This window comes from Crotalus tigris, unplaced genomic scaffold (assembly GCF_016545835.1).
Source record: "Crotalus tigris isolate CLP2741 ecotype Arizona unplaced genomic scaffold, ASM1654583v1 scf7180000018301.7375997, whole genome shotgun sequence".
NCBI lineage: Eukaryota > Metazoa > Chordata > Lepidosauria > Squamata > Viperidae > Crotalus > Crotalus tigris.
The window spans coordinates 545,319-563,998 of record NW_024096931.1 but is presented as its reverse complement, the minus strand read 5'-3'; the positions used below and the strand labels follow the sequence as shown (position 1 = coordinate 563,998).

The window sequence follows — 18,680 nt, the reverse complement described above, 5'->3', positions numbered from 1 at the left end:
ACCTTCGTTCAATGTCCATTAACTTTTTGAAGGTGTAAGTGCAGGGCTGTAAATTTCCACGGTCATTTCTTTGCAAAAGAACAGCTCCCACTGCTACATCACTAGTGTCAGCTTGAATGGTAAATTGTTTCTTGGGATGGGGATGTTTGAGAATGGGTTCTGCTGCAAACAGTCTCTTTAAGATCTCAAAAGCATTTTGGCATTCAATGGACCATGGAAGTGGTTGGCAGGGTCACAGCTTCCCACCCATTTCCCCCTTCTTTAACAGCTCGGTCAGTGGCAAAGCAATTTTGGCAAAGGAGGAGTTGAATTGCCAATAAAGGTTTGCGAACCCCCAAAAACTCTGGAGCTGCTTTCGGGTTCGTGGGGGTTGCCATTCCAGTACTGCTTTACCTTAGCTGGGTCCATTTCAACACCTTCACTGGAAATCCTATATCCTAAGTAAACCAGACACATTTGATGGAACTCTCCTTTTTAAAGTTTTATGTAAAGTTTGGCATTTGATAGCTTTTTTGGCACTTCATGTACTAAATTAACATGCTCCGCCATGGTCTTGGTATAGATGAGGATGTCATCAAGATAAACTAAAGCCCCCTCATATAGGTGATTATGCAGTACTTGATTTATCAATTGCATGAATACTGCAGGAGCCCCCTGCAGACCGAAAGGCATGACACTGAATTGGAAGCTTCCTAAGGGGCTGTTAAAAGCGGTTTTCCACTCATCTCCTTCCTTGATTCTTACTCGGTAATACGCCTCTCTTAAGTCCAATTTGGTAAAAACTTTTCCTTTTGCCAAATGGGCTAAAATGTCCTTCATCAAGAGGAGGGGATACATGTTTTCCACACTCACACAATTTAACCCTTTATAATTCACACATTGACCCATCTTTTTTCTTCTCGGGACTTTGCTGGTTGGATAAACCCTAGCTAAGTTCTTATCGATGTATGATCTCAGCTCTTTCAGTTCACGAGGTGTCATTTAACACATTTTTGGTTTGGGTAATTTTGCTCCCAGTAAAATCTCAATAGAACAGTCTGTGGTTTGGTGGGGTGGTAAGACGTCACACTCCGCCTCACTGAATGCTTCTGCTAAGTTTCTATATTCACTTGGGATGATTGGCTCTCCCAGTGGGGAACTAACAGTAGATTTCAAAGTTTCCAGGTGCTGTACCTGGCTTTCAATTGGATTACTAATAGGGGTAGGAGGCAATGGTCCGGTGGCTAATCTTAAAATCCTAAGTCCATTTTCCCACCAAATCATGGGGCTCCATTTATCAAGCCAGACCAACCCCAGAATCATTGCTTCAGTCATCATTGGGATCACCACAAAGCAGATTAACTCCCAATGTTCCCCTATTTCTAGACACACTAGTTCAGTTAGGTGGGTAGTGGGGACCCCCCCTATGAGAGATCCATCAGCTTACTCAAACCTCAGGGGTAGAGGTAGCAATTTTGCTCTAATGCACAGTTTTAGTACAGTGAGGAGGTTGATTAAGCATCGGGTGCATCCCGAATCGACTAAAACATTCAAGTTCAGCTAAGCCCCGGATTTTGGCACCACTATTTTGGCAGAAAAGGCAAAAGGTGGGAGTCACCATTGGGTCGTCTTCCCCTCTGTCATTGCTGTCATAGAGATCTGGTGCGGGCAGGTTTTCAGCTGACTCCTGTTGCTTCTCCTGGGGAGGAGAGGTGACTTGTACAACTTGCCCTTGGCTGGTCCAATTCGACTTCTCTCGCATTGGCAGAGGCTGTCTCTTTGGCTTTGCCGGAGTTGCGGTCACACTTTTTGGTGGAGGGAAAGGGACTGGACACTCTGCAGCTCAATGTCCAAGTTGTCCACATCTGAAACACTTGATGTGGGGTCAGTCGAGGCTTGAATAGGTTCACGTGCTGTGGCAGGTGGAGGTCACTACGGTGGTTGATGCTTCACAGGGTCTCGCTTCGGTAGAGGTCCCAAAGCAGCAGGCTTGTGGTACTGTGTCAGCTTGATATCCATGTTTATAGCTAAGCGGTACCAATCATGGAGTTGATTAGGATTGCCTCTGCAGATGCATGTCTGGAATAGGTTGCGATCCAACCCAGCTTTGAAATAGTGGATTAATGAGTGTTTGAGCCATTGCCTGATCCTCCCTGCCAACCTCTGAAACTCTCTCACGTATTCTCTTGCTGACCGACCCTTCTGCTTCACATTGTGGAGGTCTTCTTCTGCTTGTACCTCTTGGGATTCATCTTCGAATCTGGCCCTCAATCTATGCATTAACAGATCGAAATTCCATAGCTTGGGTGCCTGCACTTCTCGTAGATCAGCCACCCACTCTGCAGCCTCCCCCTCCAGATTGGCAGCTACAGCATCAATCATCTCAGCTTCATCCAAATATGCCAATTCATAACAATTAATGTGAGACCATACCTAATTCAGGAAGATAGTCACTTTTTCGGGGTCTCCATTGAAAGTGGGCTTAAGAACAGGTGGGTTGGCTGGGCAGCGGTCCCAAAGAGTCTGCAGAAAGCCAGGGAACTGTGGTTGGGGCTGCTGCAATCCCCCTTGTCGGAAAATCCCTGGTGGAGGTCTTGGACTGGCAGGACGCTAATGGCAATTGGGGCTAGTGTAACTCTGATCGTTCAGGGCTTGCAGGCCATCAGGGCTCTGTCAGTGCACTGCTCTTGACGTCAGGTCAGGCTTCGGCAATGGGGAGGCAGCCCGCTCGATCACCACAGGACTAGGACTCCATCGAGGTGGCAGAGGTTCATGCGATCACTTTTCCTTCTGCCCACCTGAAAACACCTGGCGGATGGCCTGTTTTCCCTCCAGCCGATCGAACTTCTCCCTCAGGTGTTCCACCGAATGACTGTGGATGGCCATCAGATACTTCTACTCACCGCATTCATCCCAGGCTGCTGGCTACTTCGCTTTCATCATGACAGGTGAAGGGAGACCCTGTGATGAAATCAGTGGGAACTCCACCTCTGCAGCCTTCAGCGTACTCTTAAGTGGCAAAGCGGTGTTGGACCGCCAACTGAGGACGAATGCTTCCTCCTTCTGAGTCAGCTTCTCCACTGGGACCTCACGGGTCTTTAGTCTCGCTCCAGTAGACAGGACCACACTCTCCATGAAAGTAGCAGCCTGTGTTGCATCTGCTGCAGCCGCTCCAAGGCTCAACATTGATTCCCTTTTCTTTTCCATCTCTGCGTCTTCCCTGAGTCTTTGTCATCCTCCCAAGGTTTGGGCAGGTGACCAGGACTCAGGACCCCGTGGATAAATGAAATTTGGAGTTTTGGTTTAATGTCATGGGTCCGATAGATGAGACCAGTAGAAATAAGAACTCTGAGGCAATTGGTTTCACTTTTGTTCGTGTTATTATTATATAGCCATTAAATGTGTTCTTTGAGGAAAGCACTGAACTGAAAGTCCCCCCCCCAAAAGGTTACAAAGTAAAAGTTGAACTCCCCACCCCTTAGTGTGTCATAAATCACAATCCCCAATTAATACCTTTGGCGGGCTCTCTAAGGGTAGCTCCAGCCTGCCAAATACTTAGGTTACTTGACCCACAAGAAAGTTATTGTTTTGACTAAACTATAAGAATGCATCTCCCCCTCCCATTGCTGTGTCAACCGAAAAACGAAGAAATGTGGCTGAATTCAGAGTGTTTTGAAGGTTTGACATCCTGCCTTTGCTCTCCTAGGCCTAGTGGGAAGGGCTGGTCGCCTGTCTGGACAGGTCACATTCAGCTGGGATCTCAGGAGATCCCGTCTTCTCCCCAGATTAGTTGGCCAAGAAGATGCTTCACAGTTCCTCAGACCTCTTCCCTGGGTGATTCTCTGTCAGTTCCTCAGCAATCTACTCTGATCAGAAAGCAGGATTTGGTTTTCCTTTAACATGTTTGGAAAAGATGCCGCAAAATGTTAAATCAGCAGATATTGGGGAAAAGCCTGGACATTGGGGGTGGGGGGTGGGCGGAGGAGTGGAGGAGTGGAGAAAACCAGCAGGAGGAACAACCAAAAGAAGTTTCTCCTCTCAGCCTCAGCAGCCAGATGTGCCCCATGTCAGCCTGCATTTTTCCTTCTGCGGATGCTTCAAAACTCTGCTCAGAATCCGCAGCTTCTCCCTACCTCTAGCCAATTAGTTTAATTAGGCGCACCAACCTGAGGACCTTATATAAGACACGGAAAGGAGGAGGCTTGTTAAAACCACAAAGCAGTCTCAGCAATGAAGCCCAACTGCAGGAGAGCTGAGATGCGGCTGCTCTCTCCGATGGCCATTCCACGCAGCACTTGACATTCAATTAGGACTGCTGGTTCCCACAAAATGGACCATTAAACATGGTCATAAATTCTCTCTGGCTGTGCACCAAGCAGCATGTCTTGCTTTGTGGCTGGCACAAGTCAACAGCAGGGTTTCCAGGCAAATGGGTTGGCCTGTTCTGGCAGGCAGGTGGGATTTTTCTAACCAAGAAAAAAATGGGCAAACATGGGCAGCAGGGCTGGTGCTAAAGAGACCAGCATAAAGAGACCAGCCTCGCTCACCTGCAGGATGCTTTGGAGGGCACAAGCAGAAGCTACAGATAAGCTACTGAGAAGGCTGCTAAACTTTGAAATAGAGAGAGAGAAAAGGGGTTGTCGGGAAGGAATGCCCACAGATGGAAGCTTATTCGCCCATGAAGGAAAGCATAGCCCTAGTGAATTCTCAGCCTTTGGGAAGTTTCTGTCTCCTCTTAAAAAGAGCCCCCCCCCCAGCAGGAAGGATGGGAAATTCTGTAAAATGGTGCATTTAAAAAAAAAACATCCCCACCAGATGGGTAAACTGACGACACCTAAGAAGGTTACAGCAGATGCATAAAATTCTCCAAAAAGACAAAAAGGGACGTGAAATTGGAGGTTTGTTCCCCGAGCTGGTTTCCGAACATTTCATTACCAAGCTAGGTAACATCTTCAGCGGAGTTTAGGGATGTGTTCAGGAACTGAAGAAGGGAGCATAATCAATGAGCAGAAACTGTGGAACAGGGTCAGAAAGGCTAAAGATACATGGAGATGCTCAAGAAGATCATTGAAGAACCTCCCAAAATTTGAAGAACTGATCGAATGGCAGAGGTGGCTAAATTGACTGCTTTAATCAGAGAAAAAAACACATCCAACTTTGCTTCTGCTCGGAAACTGTTTCTGAATTTGGTGCTCAAGATGGGAAAAAAATTAAACTTTCACTTTGGATTTTGCTGATGAGGTAACTTTGCTATTATAGAAATGCTGGCCTATGCCAAGAACTGAAAATCTCCAAGACAAATTAAGTAGAAGCCCAACCGTAACAATTTGCCAAGTCCTTTTCCACTTTGGTGCTCTTTGGTGTCCTTTAGTTTAGATGACATTTTGCCACTTTCCAGAGAATCAGACAGGAGTGGCACTGCCAGTTGGGGGCAACAAGAGGAAGCTTAGCTTGATTTCACATTCTATAGCACCAGTTTTTTTTTGGGGGGGGGGAGGCATTTGAGGCATTTGAAAAAAGTGGTAACCAAATTCTAGGAGGCAGAGTTCTTTATAAACCCTATTAAAGGCTGCCTGGGTTCAGAGAAATTATTTTGTTTTTAAGTTAGACATAGGGAAATAACTTTGAATAAGGGCAGATAACATGTCTGTAGGAAAAAACTGCCTGAAGGAGAAGTAAAGTCTTACTCGATTTTTCTAGGTAGATGCTTTGGATACTGGGGCGGTTCCCTTCTGGTGCAGACATTCCATGGAGGGGACACCACAAGGTCTCTCAAATCAACAGATGCCCAGCATGCAACAGGAAAGCATTGCACCAGTGATGCCGTATTGCTAGACAGCCGTGCTTTGAAATGTGCTATAAAGGCTCTCCAGGTCTATTTCTGGGGTAGAGAGGGCAGTGACATCCCAGGCCACCAACCCAACCTTTGGCCATTGTCAGAATCCAATTATATTTCATTTCTAGTTATCGACTATGGAAAAACCCGTTTCTGCCCTCTCTGGATTCTGTCATACTACGAAGGGGAAGGGGGATGAGCAAAGGGGTTTTATGGCCCTCACTTCCTTCATTAAAACTTCAAAGGGACTGAATGTGGATCTCACCAAGAGGACTGACCATAACAACATGGCCATCACCTTTTATCTACTACTCTCTGAAGTCTCCATTCTGCCGGTCGAGAGGAAAGGGAGGTGGAAATGTAACACCTGGGATTGTCGCTGGAAGGACGGTGGGGTGGGGGCTGCTTGGGAACACTTAAAACCTTGAATGGTAGATGTTGGCCCCTCAGGTCCTGTCTAGAATGCCTGCAACCATCTTCTCTTAATAAAGATGCCTGTTGGAAGAGATATTCCAGGAGTTCTGTCTTCTTAAGATGTAAAGTGGGGTGGGTCCTTACAGCCACTATAAGTGGAAAACAGGAACCGTATGATTAAGCCTTGATGCTTGATTTTCAGAGCTTATTGTGTCACAGTGGTCCACTAAACTGGCAAAATATAATAGCTGATTTTTTTTTATCTGCTATGACCAAGACATGATTGTAGCAAATCAGAAGGAAAGATAAGATTGAAAAAAGGGTTCTTGGAACTGGTCAGAAAAGATGGATTCGGAGTCTTTTGTAGCAGGTCAAGCTCGGCAGCCACTGAAGTTGAGCAGAGTGACCCCTGACCAGCTGTGAGGGCTCCTCCTCTCCCTGGGCTAGCCCAGCCGGCATACCCCTTCCTCAAAGCTAAAAGATTCTCCCCGAGGCTCCAGAGGTCGGGAGGGGCAGCCAAACCTGCCTGTCTTCCCAAAGCAATTTTTTCCCCAGTCTCAGACCTGATCGAGAGAATTCCGGGGGAGCAGCCCCTCTCTCTACCGCCAAAGGACTGCCTGCCTCCGCCCTGCCCTCTTTGCATCCAACCAATGGAGCAGGAGCTAAGAAACAGGAGCTGGAGGAAGGCAGGAAGCATGGAAGTGGAAAGGCTGGAGCCAGGGAGGTCGGATGGCTCTGGAGCTGCATGGTGGGCCCCCCAGGCAGTTGAAGTGGCTCAGCCACAGCCAACAGGGCAAGGCAGCAGCAGCCCTGAGGGAGCGCAGTGGAGGCCAGGCGCCACTGAGCGGAGGGGGTAGGCCTGCAAGCAGTCCCCACACCCCAAGCCTGGCAGGGGGGTGCTCTGAGGCCCACCTCCTGGCTGATGGATCTGTGGCTAAGACAGGACCTGGTCAGCTGGGGAATCTGCAGCCTGCAGGAAGGTCTCCCCGTCTGTAGCAGAGTGAACTCTCTAAAGCTGGGGGAGAAACGGAGGCCCCAGAAGCACTGGAAACAAGTGCATCTCTCTCTCTCTCTCTGTGTGTGTGTGTGTGTGTGTGTCTGTGAGAGAGAGAACAGAAAGAGAAAGAGAGAGAGAGAGAGAAAGAGAGAGAGAGAGAGCGCACATGGGTGCACACAACCACATACAAATCTTGAACAGCCATCAGAGAAGACCCTCCGATAGTCCTTAATTCCAAGGGATTGTGGAGGCTGTTTCTTATGTTCTGCAAGGGGGATTAGTGTCTCAATTCAATCAGAATAGAGCTGGAAGGGACCTTGGAGGTCTTCTAGTCCAGCCCCCTGCTCAAGCAGGAGACCCTATACCAGGGGTAGGCAACCTTGGCTCTTTTATGACTCGTGGACTTCAACTCCCAGAATTCCTGAGCCAGCCATGCTGAGGGGAAAGGGAGAGGTTTCCATGCTGAGCCAGGCTGGCTCAGGAATTCTGGGAGTTGAAGTCCACAAGTCATGAAGGGACCATAGTTCCCCCATGCTGGCTTAGGAATTCTGGGAGTTGAAGTCCATGAGTCATGAAGGGGCCATAGTTCTCCCATGCTGGCTTAGGAATTCTGGGAGTTGAAGTCCGCAAGTCATAAAAGAGCCAAAGTTGCCTACTCCTGGTCTAGGAGGCTCACCGCTTAGAACAGGAGGACTTAGGACAGGGGTAGGCAACCTTGGCTCTTTTGTGACTCGTGGACTTCAACTCCCAGAATTCCTGAGCCAGCCATGCTGAGGGGCAAGGGAGAGGTTTCCATGCTGAGCCATGCTGGCTCAGGAATTCTGGGAGTTGAAGTCCACGAGTCATAAAAGAGCCAAGGTTGCCTACCCCTGCCCTGTACCATTCCAGACAAGTGGCTGTCCAGTCTTTTTTAAAAAAACGTCCAGTGTGTCAGGTCCCCCAATCCTTATTGTCTTCCTTGCATATACTCTTGAGCTCTTGCTTTGGGGCCTGCCCTTCTGCTGGGGGGAGGGGGGATATTTGCTTTCGCTTGGGATAACTTTCGCTTTCTGCTTTCCTTCTTCCACCTCCATCCACTTGAGAAAGGAATGTGTCTCCCTTATCAGGGAGACGGTTACAGAGAAATGAAACTGGAGAAGACCTTGAGATGCTCGCCAACGGTGCCAGTTACCTGCACATTGTGCCACCTGTGGATTGGCTGGATTTCAGATGGACATTATGACTTTGGTGGGAGGAGGAATATTACTAGTTTAACTATACCGTCCTCAGTGTTGGAGCACCCACAACATCTGAAGGCAAATTGTTCCACTGGTTGTTTTCACTGTTGGGAAGTTTCTCCTTAGTTCCAGGTTGCTTCTTTCCTTAATCCAAGAGTCTGCAACCTTAAACACTCAAAGAGCCACTTGGACCCATTTCCTAGAGAAAAGAAAACTCTCTCTCTCTCTCTCTCTCTTTCCTCTCCCTCTCCCTCTTTCTCTCCTCCCTCCCTCCCTCTCTCCCTTTCCCCCCCCTCTCTCTCTTTCCTCTCCCTCTCTTTCTTTCTTTCCTCTCCCTTTCTTTCTTTCCTCTCCCTCTTTCCTCTTTCTCTTTCCTCTCCCTCTCCCTTTCCTCTCCCTCTCCCTTTCTTTCCTCCCTTTCTCTCTCCCTCTTTCCTCTTCCTCTCTCCCTTTCTCTCCTCCCTCCCTCTCCCTTTCTCTTTCCCTCTTTCTTTCTTCTCCCTTTCTTTCCTCCCTTTCTTTCTTTCCTCTTTCCTCTCCCTCTCCCTTTCCTCTCCCTCTTTCCTCCCTTTCTCTCTCTCTCCCTCTTTCTCTTTCCTTTCTCTTTCCTCTCTCTCCCTTTCTCTCTCCCTCCCTCCCTCCCTCTCTCTTTCCACTCCCCCTTCTCTCTTTTTCTCTCTCCCCCCTCTCTCTGATCTTCTGCTCACCTGGCAAGCTGGCTTCAGGCTCTTCTCCAACAAGCTGACACATATTATTGGGCTGGCTCTCTCCTGCCCTTCCTGCTTCCTGCAGAGACCAGCAATGGGAGGAGCCCCACCCAATAACTTGTCAGCTTGTCGGAACAGCATGAGTCCACTCTCTTTTTTGCACACACACACACAGAGAGAGAGAGAGAGAGAGAGAGAAGTAGGGAAGCACAAGTGCCTCTCTCTCTCTGTCTCTCTCTCTGCAAATGGCAGAGGAGGCTGGGAGCCGCAGGGGAAGGTTCAAGAGCCACATGTGGCTCTGGAGCAGCAGGTTGCCGACCCGTGCCTTAATCTGTTCCCATCTACTGTTTCTTGGCTTGCCTTCTGGTGCTTTGGAAAATGTTGAAACCCTCCCCCTTCTTTGTGGCAGCCTCTCAAATACTGGAATACTGCTATCATGCTTTTCTCTAGACTGGCCATACCCAATTCCTGCAACCGTTCTTCATATGTTTTTGTTGTCAAGCCTTTAATCGTCTTAGTTGCTCTTCTTTGCACTTTTTCCAAATCTCAACATTTTTTTGTAACGTAGTGACCAAAGATTGGATGCAGTATACCTGGTGTGGCCTTACTAAGGTTTTACAAAGCGGTACTAATGCTTCATGTAATTTTGATTCTATGCCTCTGTTTATACAACCAAAAATTGTATTAGCTTTCTTGGCAGCTGCCGCACACTGCTGGCTCATATTCAAGTGATCATCCACTAGGACTCCAAGGTCCCTCTCACAGTTACTGTTTTTGAGTCTCTTCTTTACATCACCCCAGTTAATATTTGAGATGTTGTAAGCAGCTGCAGCAGGACCCCCTCGCTTGCATTGCTCCAATTAACCTTAAAACAGGAAGTCTAAAATGCAGGTGGAAACCGAAGCTCTTTTGAGGGAGAGACTGCCTGGCTCTTTGCTGGCGGGAGCTGAGACATGCCTCCCCAGGACTGCTGCTCTTCCCCCGCAGAGGGGATCAGATTGCCTGTCTGGAAACCCCTTGAAAGATTTGATTGCCTCTGGCTGCTGAGGCAAGCAAAGGAGAATGAGCAGAACAAGCGAGGGGCTGCCAGGGACCCTCTGCTTTGGGGAGACGGAGACGGCAATGCCACCGAGGGCAGCAGATCTACAGAAGGACTGAAAACGTGGCTCAGCACTCCTGGCCCTGGCAGGTGGTGGTGGGGAGGCAAGGGCAGAATTTGGCACACCTTGGCAGCTGGAGAAGGTGCTCCAGAACTGGCTGGGCCACGCACAGTGCTCCTCGGGGGTGGAGAAAGACAGTTTTTCTCAGTTAAGGCTGAAATACATGCCCCCCCCATGCCGGTAGGAGAAACGAAAGCATCCTCCCCCTGGAACCCGTGCCCCCTTCTCCCAGCAAAGGAACCTGCTGGAGCTCTGCCAGGCTGCCTTTGGGTTGGCTGGGACTTATTTCACAGGAAGGAAGAGGAGACAAGAGGCCGTCAAGAGAGACTCTGGGAGAAGCCACGGGCTGAGCCTCAAGTACCCGTAATAGCAGAAATCTGTGCTTTATTCAGGGGGGGCAAAACAGCCAGGGGAGTTGAGGGATGGGGACCTCATACAAGAGGGCATCTCCGAGGTTTCATGACTGCAGGGCTAGGAAGCAGGTGCCCTTAGTGTTTACATAGTGCTCTTTATAAACTCTATTTTTATATCATTATGAAAAATAAAATCCATCCTTGGGCCTACCCTGATTGCACCATTGAAAAGTTCCTGAAGTCCTCACCAACCCCGGCAGGATGGCCGTGTGCTGCAGTGGCCCTGGCTCGAGGGCTGGACTTTGGCCCGCTGGGCTGGTCACTCACGGCCAGAACAGAGGCAGACTGCTGGAGAACTGAAGCTGCTCCTCCAGCCCCCCCCCCCCCAGCCTCTCTCATTCCCAGCGGAAGTCCCGCCCCACGGCCTCATAGAAGCGGATGTTGTAGGGGCGGTAGAAGTCCTGCAGCTGCTCCAGCACATCCGGGTCAATCTGGACATGAGGCCTGCCTTTCGATTTCCCCAGGCAGCGGGGCAGCGGGCCTCCCCCGGCCTTCTTCAAGCAGGGGAAGCCCTTGGTCTTGTTGAAGAAGAAGTGTTTCTCGGTGATGAGCCGCTTGAGGCCCAGGAAGTCCTGTACTTTGGCCATCTCCTCTGCAGGGTCCGTGATGAGCCGCTCCCCACTGACAAAGTGGATCTGGGAGAGCGGGAAGTACTGGAGCCAGCTCTCCAGGTGCAGCGCGTAGAGGCCGATGCGGATGGCGCTCCAGGAAGTGTCCACCAGGCCGAGGCTGCGGTTGCGGAAAGAGAGCCCCTCGAAGGTGGGGATGCCCGGCCTCTTGGAGAGGGTCTGGGTGTAGTCCGAGATGGCCCTGGTGACGGGGTTCCTCACCACCACAATCAGCTTCGTGTTCCGCGACATGTTGAAGATGCGCTGGGGGGCTTCTCTGGTGATGAAGTAGCTGGGCGTCTTCTCCATGGTGATCTGGCTCTCCAAGGTGCGGGGCATCAGGTGCCTGCAAAGGAAGGGCACCCACAGGTGAGGGGCAAAGGGGAGAAGTGACATGACAGGAGGAATTCCCCCACCACCATCGCCTCAGGGTCTCCTTGGAAGTCACCAAAGAGATTCTATGAGAAACACCTTTTGCCTCTTTGGTCTTCAAAGAGTGGAGGTGCTTCCCTCCAGGCAGGTTGAACATCTCCTAAAAGAGACAATTCTGCAGAACTATTTCACTATATTGTATTCTGCCTCAATCAATGGCATAGCGGTTAACACATAAATGGAAAACAATGTTAAAAATTCATAGTAGCCATAAAAACTAAACAACAATAAAATAATAACTCAGAAAAATAAAATAAATAACATTAAAGTAGAGATGGGCCATAATGAATCAAACCTTCTCCAGCATCTTTCAAAACACAGTCAAGGAATCTTGGATCTTCTAATTGGCTACTTGACCAGTGAACCTTCCATCCACGATGACCATCCAGTTTGTCTTTAAACATCTCCATCAAAGGAAACTTTGCCACTTCTTTGTCCGAAATGGTGTAGGGTTTCCTGCCTGAGCAGGGGATTGGACTAGATGACCTCCAAGGTCCCTTCCAACTTTACTACTATTACTATTACTTCTCAAGGAAGCCTCTTCCACTGCTGAATAGCTCTAACCACAAAGAAAACTGTTGTGTTTTGTCCCTGAAAAAGTTTGCCCGTCTTCTTCATGACAGAGTCTCAGATACTTGAAGACAGCCACCATTTGTAGCCTTCTCTTCTCCAAGGCTAAACTTCTGCATAACACTTTCCTTCTGGCCTCTGATCATCTTCCTTTCTCTTTGGATATGTCCCGGTTTGCTAATATCCTTCCTAAAATTCAGTGTGGACACAATATTCTAGTACGGTTTGTTCAGTTCAGAATAGAGTAAGAATGCTCTCTTGATCCTGACATTATTCAGTGGATGCAACCTAGAACTGCATTTGGCACATGTGCAGCTTGTAATCTAGTGCAAACCACACTTTGATATCATTTCTACTAGAATTTCATGCAAGACTTCATGAGCTGAAATCAAGGCACACTATTCCAACTAGGGTAGTCTCTCTGCCAAGAAAGGAGATCAGGCATCAGGTCTTGGGACTAGATGGCTTATAGGATTCCCCTGCGCTGGTCTGGGCCACAGAGATCCACCACATCCTGTAGGCAGCAATCACCATTAAAATGCTGCTCCTGAACTGGAGAGCCAGTGCAGATTCCACCTGGGCGTTAGTGCTGGAGACATTTTGGAAGAACAAAATCCCTGCTCCTAATCTCTTAGGAAACCACAATAGGGAAATGGTCTTCCGGGTCCAAAGCCTGGCCTCTGAGGGCCCCGGGGCCCCTGCACTGCCTCTCTTCCCAGCGCTGCTGGCTGGGGACTCTGGCTGGGGGGGTGTCAGTCTGGGATGGCTTCCTCCTCGGGCTTTGCAGCACCCCCTTCGCACCAGTAGGGAAATGCTCCCCCAGTTTGCAAAACAGGGAGGGCCTGATTCTGGCCCTGCTCCAGCCTGGTTGGGGAGGCAGCTGGGAGTGCTTGAAACAGGCAAAGAAACTCCAGACAGCCTGGCCAGCTCCTTATTTTCATGAGGCAATCTGGGAAAAAGACTAATCTAAAGTAAAGGCTCATTTCAGAATGTTGTTAAAGCAGATCAGCACAAAAATGTGGCCTCTCCTTTTCCAGATGAAACAGAGCCCTCTGCTCTCCCCCTCTACCTGGTTAGAGAGCAGAGTGCTAATGCTAGGCATAAATGCTAGGAGGCAAATGACTGGTGGAAGGCAGCTAAGGCTGATTTCAGAGAGGAGGGGCTTTGTACTTCTGGGAGGGGGCATTTCAGCTGACTTGCCTCCAAGGTAACAACTGACCACATTACAAATTTACATGCCTGACCACTGTGGTTAGCTTGGGCCACTTTAAGGAGGAAAGTGCTACTTTTACCCAACGAGCAGCATCAGCGGTGCTTTCATTCTCTGACTGAAGGCAAGATAAAGCTGGCCCCATGAGGAAGGATGGGGGGGCATAATGTGGGTAACAAATGCTCAAGTGCAAGAAGGACTGTGGCTTATAGGCTTTGAAGCAGCTTTGCCTAGTGCCCTGATGCATGCAGTTTCTGAGCAAAAAGACCCCTTGCCTGGGTTGAAGGAGATTCTCCCTATAATGGCTCAGGCCTCACCCAGGCGGGGGCTGAAGATGCCCAGAGCCTCCGTCATTGCGCAGTTTGCTCCATGTTATCCTGATCACAAGGCACATGCTGGTGGGTGTTGCTGTACAGGTCCAATCGGGGACGCTGGCCTTCTAGAAAGAGGGCTCAACAGGATCAGCGTAGTGAAGGACTTCATTTAAAAGAAATATTAGTCAAACGGGATGGGACAGGGAGGAACTTCAGCAGGAGCAGACAGGTCCATCCAGGGCTTATTGGTTCTGCACCTTTTAAAGGAGCCTCTCTGGAAGACCACAGGAACCCCCACAGAAGACGCTTTCCAGGTTGGCTCCTGAACCGCCTTCCCACAACAAAAGCCTCTCAGCGGGGACCCTTGGAATGGACCCCTCCCCAAATGCCCCTCATTCTACTGAGCCAGGTTCGGAGGTGCCCTTCCAGAGCAAGGCTGGTTGCCCAACCCCTCATGCCTCCATTTGGCTCCCAAGATCCGTGAAGGGAAACCTTAGCTTACAATTAGAACCACCAGAACATTAGAGATCAACTAGTCCACCCCCTGCTCTAGCAGAGGAAAGGCTCTGCTGAGTTTCCTCCTCAAGATCAGACCAGCTGGAGTGCCGGCTGCCTCTCCGCTCCCGCTCCTCTTCTTCCCTGCCCTCCCTTTTGTGCCGAACGGAGGCGGAGAGGATCTTGGCGCCGTCAGAGCTGCAGCGAGTTCGAAGCCTCCTTCTCAGCATTCTGAGCCAAGGGAAGTGAAGGCTGCGCGGGTCGCCTTCGCGCCCTTGGAGGGCTTTGGCGGAGGATCTAACGCAGGCGTGGAAGTGCCCGGAGCGAGGCAGCCATGAACCGGCTGACCGGCTGACACACCCGGGGGCAGAACCTCCTTGGGCAACTGCCCTGCCTGGGCCGTCCCGACTGGGAAGCTCACTCCTACCTGGAGGGAGGGGCTTCCCGAGGCAGCTCAGGTGGGAAGGTAAGCGGGCTTTCTGCCAGGGGCGGCGGCGAGAAACGCCGGAGGGCGGAATAGCAGAGTCTCCCCGCCTGCTCAGAGGAGGATTCCCGGGAAGCCGCCCCAGAACCCGCCGCCCCTTCTGCTCGCTTGTTTCGCGGCGCCTCCTGGGGCTCCCGTCGGGCAAGAAACCGCCAGGCCGAAACGTGGGCCGGACGGGGAGCAGAAGCGCCGCTTCCCGCCGCCGCCGCCGCCGCCGCCGTCCGCACGCGGACCCGCCCGGGGGTGGGGAGGCTGAGGGTCGGCGGGACAGCCGGTCGCGCGAGGCGGCCGTTCCGGGCGAGCCGAGGCGCCCCCGAAAACGCGCGCCGGGCGCCGGGCAGGGTGGCGGTGGCGCCGGAGTCGCGGAGCGCGGCTGCGGGGTCCCGGCGCTCCAGCCCCGACGGAGAGCAGAGCGCCGTCCCGGGCGCCCCGGAGCGACGGGAAGGGGCGCTCGGCGGCTCTCCGCCCGCCCGAGGCCCGCGGCGGCCGCTTCCCGAGCGTTGCCCAGCCGCCCCGCCCCGCCGCCTCACCTGTACCACTCCAGGCCCCGCTCGTAGTGCCGGTCGAAGAAGTGGGGCTCGGTGCCGAGGGCGCGCACGGCCGGGTGGCCGCGGATGAACTCCAGCACGGCGCGGGTGCCGCCCTTCTTCACGCCCACGATCAGCGCGTGCGGGAGCCGCTTGGCCACGGCGGGCTTGCTCCGGCCGCTCCCGCCGCCCCCTGCTCCGGCGGGCCGGGCCGAGGGGGCGGGCGGGTCCCGGGCCGAGGCCGGCGCGGCGGCGGCGGCGGGGCAGGCGCGCCACTTCTGCAGAAGTTTCTTGCGGGGGGCGGCGGCGGGCAGGGCGGGCGGGCAGCGGGCGGCGGCGGCGGGGGCGGCGGGGGGCGGCGCGGGCGGCTGGGGGGCGCAGCAGAGGAGCAGCAGGCGGTAGCAGAGGCAGCTGCCCGAGAGCGAGAGCAGCGCGCCCAGCAGCAGCGCCCGGCAGCGCCGCAGCCGCCGCCTCCGCCGCCCGAGCGCCATGGCTCCATCGCCGGCGGCGGCGGCTCCCCGGCCGGCACCAGCGCGGGGTCGGGGCGCGCGGGGCCGGCGAGCTCGGCGGCCCGCCACTGCCGACCCCGCTCCCGCTGCGGCGCCTCTTTAAGGGGCCGCCTGACGTCAGCCGAGCCGGAGCCGCCTCCGCCACTGCTGGCAGGCGGAGCCCCCGCCCCGAGTGGCCGCGGGGGCAGAGCGCGGGTTCCCGCCGCCCGCCCGCCCGAGGGCTGCCGGCCGAGAGGCGGGAGGGGAGCCTCGGCGCGGAGGGCGGCCGGCCCGGGGGCGAGGCGCCGCTTCCTCGCGGGGCCCCGGACGACGGGGCGGCTGTCCGCTGGGGACGGCCCCGCTTCAGCTGGCGCTGCCTGCAGGACGGGCCTCTGCTCGGGGAGCCCCGGGTCCGGCTGGCATCGCCCAGCCGCGGGAGGTTCCTGTGCTGCCCGCACTCCCGGCTCCTTTGTCCCTGCGCCGCTGGGTCTCCGGTCTCGGAGATCGACGGGCTGTTGCGCTCCTCCGACGGCTCCGCTTCTGGGATCGGCTGTCGGCGTGGAGAGGCTGCCCGGCGCTGGAGGGAGGGCTAAAGCGGGCTGCTGCGGGGGCGGATAGTGGAGCAGAGCCGGGGAGAGCAGCAACGGCCAGCCGAGGGATCCCCAGCTCCCCTCTGGACTCAGAGCGGCCGATTCCTCTGAGGCAGACCCAGCCCCATTTCCTCCGGCATCCTTTGGAGGCCCCGGGCCCCCGGGAGGGGCTTCCCAAAGTGGGCTTTCCCCCCAGCGATGCCTCCTGCAGGGGCCCCGGCTGACTGCAGGCGGGGCGCTCTTCGCCCCGAAGGATCCAGCTGGAGGGCCGCGGTGCCCGTTTGAGGAGGAATATCTTGCCAGGGCGCAGAAGGGGCGGCTCCTCCTGACAAAGTGAGTGGGAGAGTTTTCCTCCCTCCTCCTTTGAAGAAGGGGGCCTCCACCCTCAATCTGCCCTGGTTGTGCAGTGGGTCCCCAGCAATGTCAGTTCTGAGCAGCCTCCCCTGGCATGAAGCAGAGCCCAGGCAGAGAAGGAGTCGGTGCCTTGTGGCTGGGCGGAGCTGCAGGAGGCAAGGAAGAGTTTTAATCCCTACCAGTTGATTACTGAGATGATTCAGGATTAATCTTCCCAGCTCTGTCACTGAAGGGATCAACCCTAGGAGCTGCTGAGGAAGGCAGTCTCTGGGGCTGCCCAGGCCTTGCTACCCACACCACAGCGGCTGGCCTGCAAAGATCCAAGGGGAGGGTGGGCAGGCCTGGCCAAGCGCACCGTGATGTGACCCCCACCTGGGATGCTCTCCCCCCCCCCAGGTCTCTGGATGGGCGGATCCTGCTGCAAAACCCCTTCCTGCTTGCTGTCCATGGCTGGTCTCGCTCCTGCCGCTGCTGCACAGATGCCACTCCGTAAATGTCAGTCCTGTTAATTACCTGGATTTAATTGGGGCAAAGTTTTAATTGCATCACTACACTGGGCAAAGTTTGATAGATTTGCTCATTAGTGACCCGGCTTGGAACCACCAGCCTTCTGCAGCTTTCAGAGAGAGAGTGGGAACTGCTGGGTGGGGTGTGCTGGAGAGACAGGCTGCCATAAGGGAAGCAGCCATTCCTAGCCACCCCCAAAAAAACTCTGGAAAGGAACTGTCAGTCTCCTTAACTGCCCCTCCCCAGAGGTTATGCCGTTTCACCTTTTTCTAGGGAATGGGCACTTTTCCAGACCGAGCACTGGGTGGCAGGGATTTTGTGGCCATTCCTTTCTAAGGGAGCCTCCTTGGAGAGGAAAGCAGGGCTGCAGCCTTCCCGCCTGCCGGTTTCCTTTGTGGTTCATTTTCCAAATAAACAAATCTTTGAAAAAACAAATTAAAAAGCTAATGCGATGCAGAAAGGGGAAATCCCCAGGAGGGGATCGTGGGCACTTTGAGTTTACTGGCTGCCACATCTAGTAAATCTCTGTGTGTAAAAGGAGAGCAAATTGGGGGGGGGGAGTGTGTGAGTCAGGAATCTGAGGAAATCTGTCCTCAAACCTGCCAAGTATCTATTGATGGCCAGAAATTATGGAGGAGGAAGAGGATCCTATGTAAAACCTATGCACTTTCTCTAATCTTGAGGGCTGTTTTGACTCATTTCTGCTTTCTTCTTGTCTTGAGCAGATCTGAAAGACAATCCCTTTTCCCCAACATCAGTGGGAACTTTGATAAGGACCTGGGGCTGGCCTTGTGACATCCAGCATCTCTGTGCCACATGGCGAGGAACATTGGCACATCTCCTGGCCCTGCACAGCCCTGTCCATGGAGCGCCCTTGCCTGATCCAGCTCACCTGGGAGCATCCATGGCTCTGGAGACCTTGCTGTGTCTTCTTCAGATTCTTCCTCTGGTTCCTTTCCTGCTGCTGCATAAGCTGAAATTTTCCTGAGCAAATCTTTCTGTCTTTCTGCCTGGCTTGGAGTGGATCTTGCCCCCTTCAGTGTTCCACTCAAGGGAGAGTAACCACAGTCTCTCGTGACAATACGGGGGCATCCATATCCTGACTTGTTCACATGCCATACACGGTTAACACCTGTCCCTCTCACCACAAGGAGAATATTTGGGGAGGAAAATAGGAAAGAGGGAGAGGACAGGAAATTCTCACAGGTGCCAGAAATCTCACATCTTACCAAATTACCAAAATAATTCAAGGGACTGGTAAAAGAATAAATGGGAAGAAGCGATTGGAAGAACGACACCTTTCCAGAGCATTTTGAGATTATTCAAAAACCGAGTTTTCTTTTATAGTAGATCCAGAAAGACACCATCAAGCCTAGCC

General features: G+C 52.8%; 1 protein-coding gene across 1 annotated transcript; it reads right to left on the bottom strand.

Annotated features, from left to right (window-relative positions):
* Positions 1-10,631: 10,631 nt before the first annotated feature.
* On the bottom strand, positions 10,632-18,272 carry LOC120310813 (heparan sulfate glucosamine 3-O-sulfotransferase 2-like). Its single transcript, XM_039349632.1, has 4 exons — positions 18,195-18,272; positions 16,058-16,428; positions 15,367-15,675; positions 10,632-11,677 (listed from the first exon to the last, which is right to left on the bottom strand). Exons 1-4 carry the CDS (start codon positions 18,270-18,272, stop codon positions 11,059-11,061), a joined length of 1,377 nt encoding a protein of 458 aa, XP_039205566.1. The 3' UTR covers positions 10,632-11,058.
* Positions 18,273-18,680: the final 408 nt, after the last annotated feature.

What these genes read in the sequence shown, in the direction of transcription:
- LOC120310813 (XM_039349632.1), bottom strand. Translation starts at nt 18,272, where the DNA reads ATGCAGCAGCAGGAAAGGAACCAGAGGAAGAATCTGAAGAAGACACAG. An exon ending in AGAGCCATGGATGCTCCCAG is followed by an intron (nt 16,429 to 18,194) that starts GTGAGCTGGATC and finishes CCCTCCCTCCAG; the next exon opens with CGCCGGGCAGCCTCTCCACG. An exon ending in CGGGGCCTGGAGTGGTACAG is followed by an intron (nt 11,678 to 15,366) that starts GTGAGGCGGCGG and finishes CTTCCTTTGCAG; the next exon opens with GCACCTGATGCCCCGCACCT.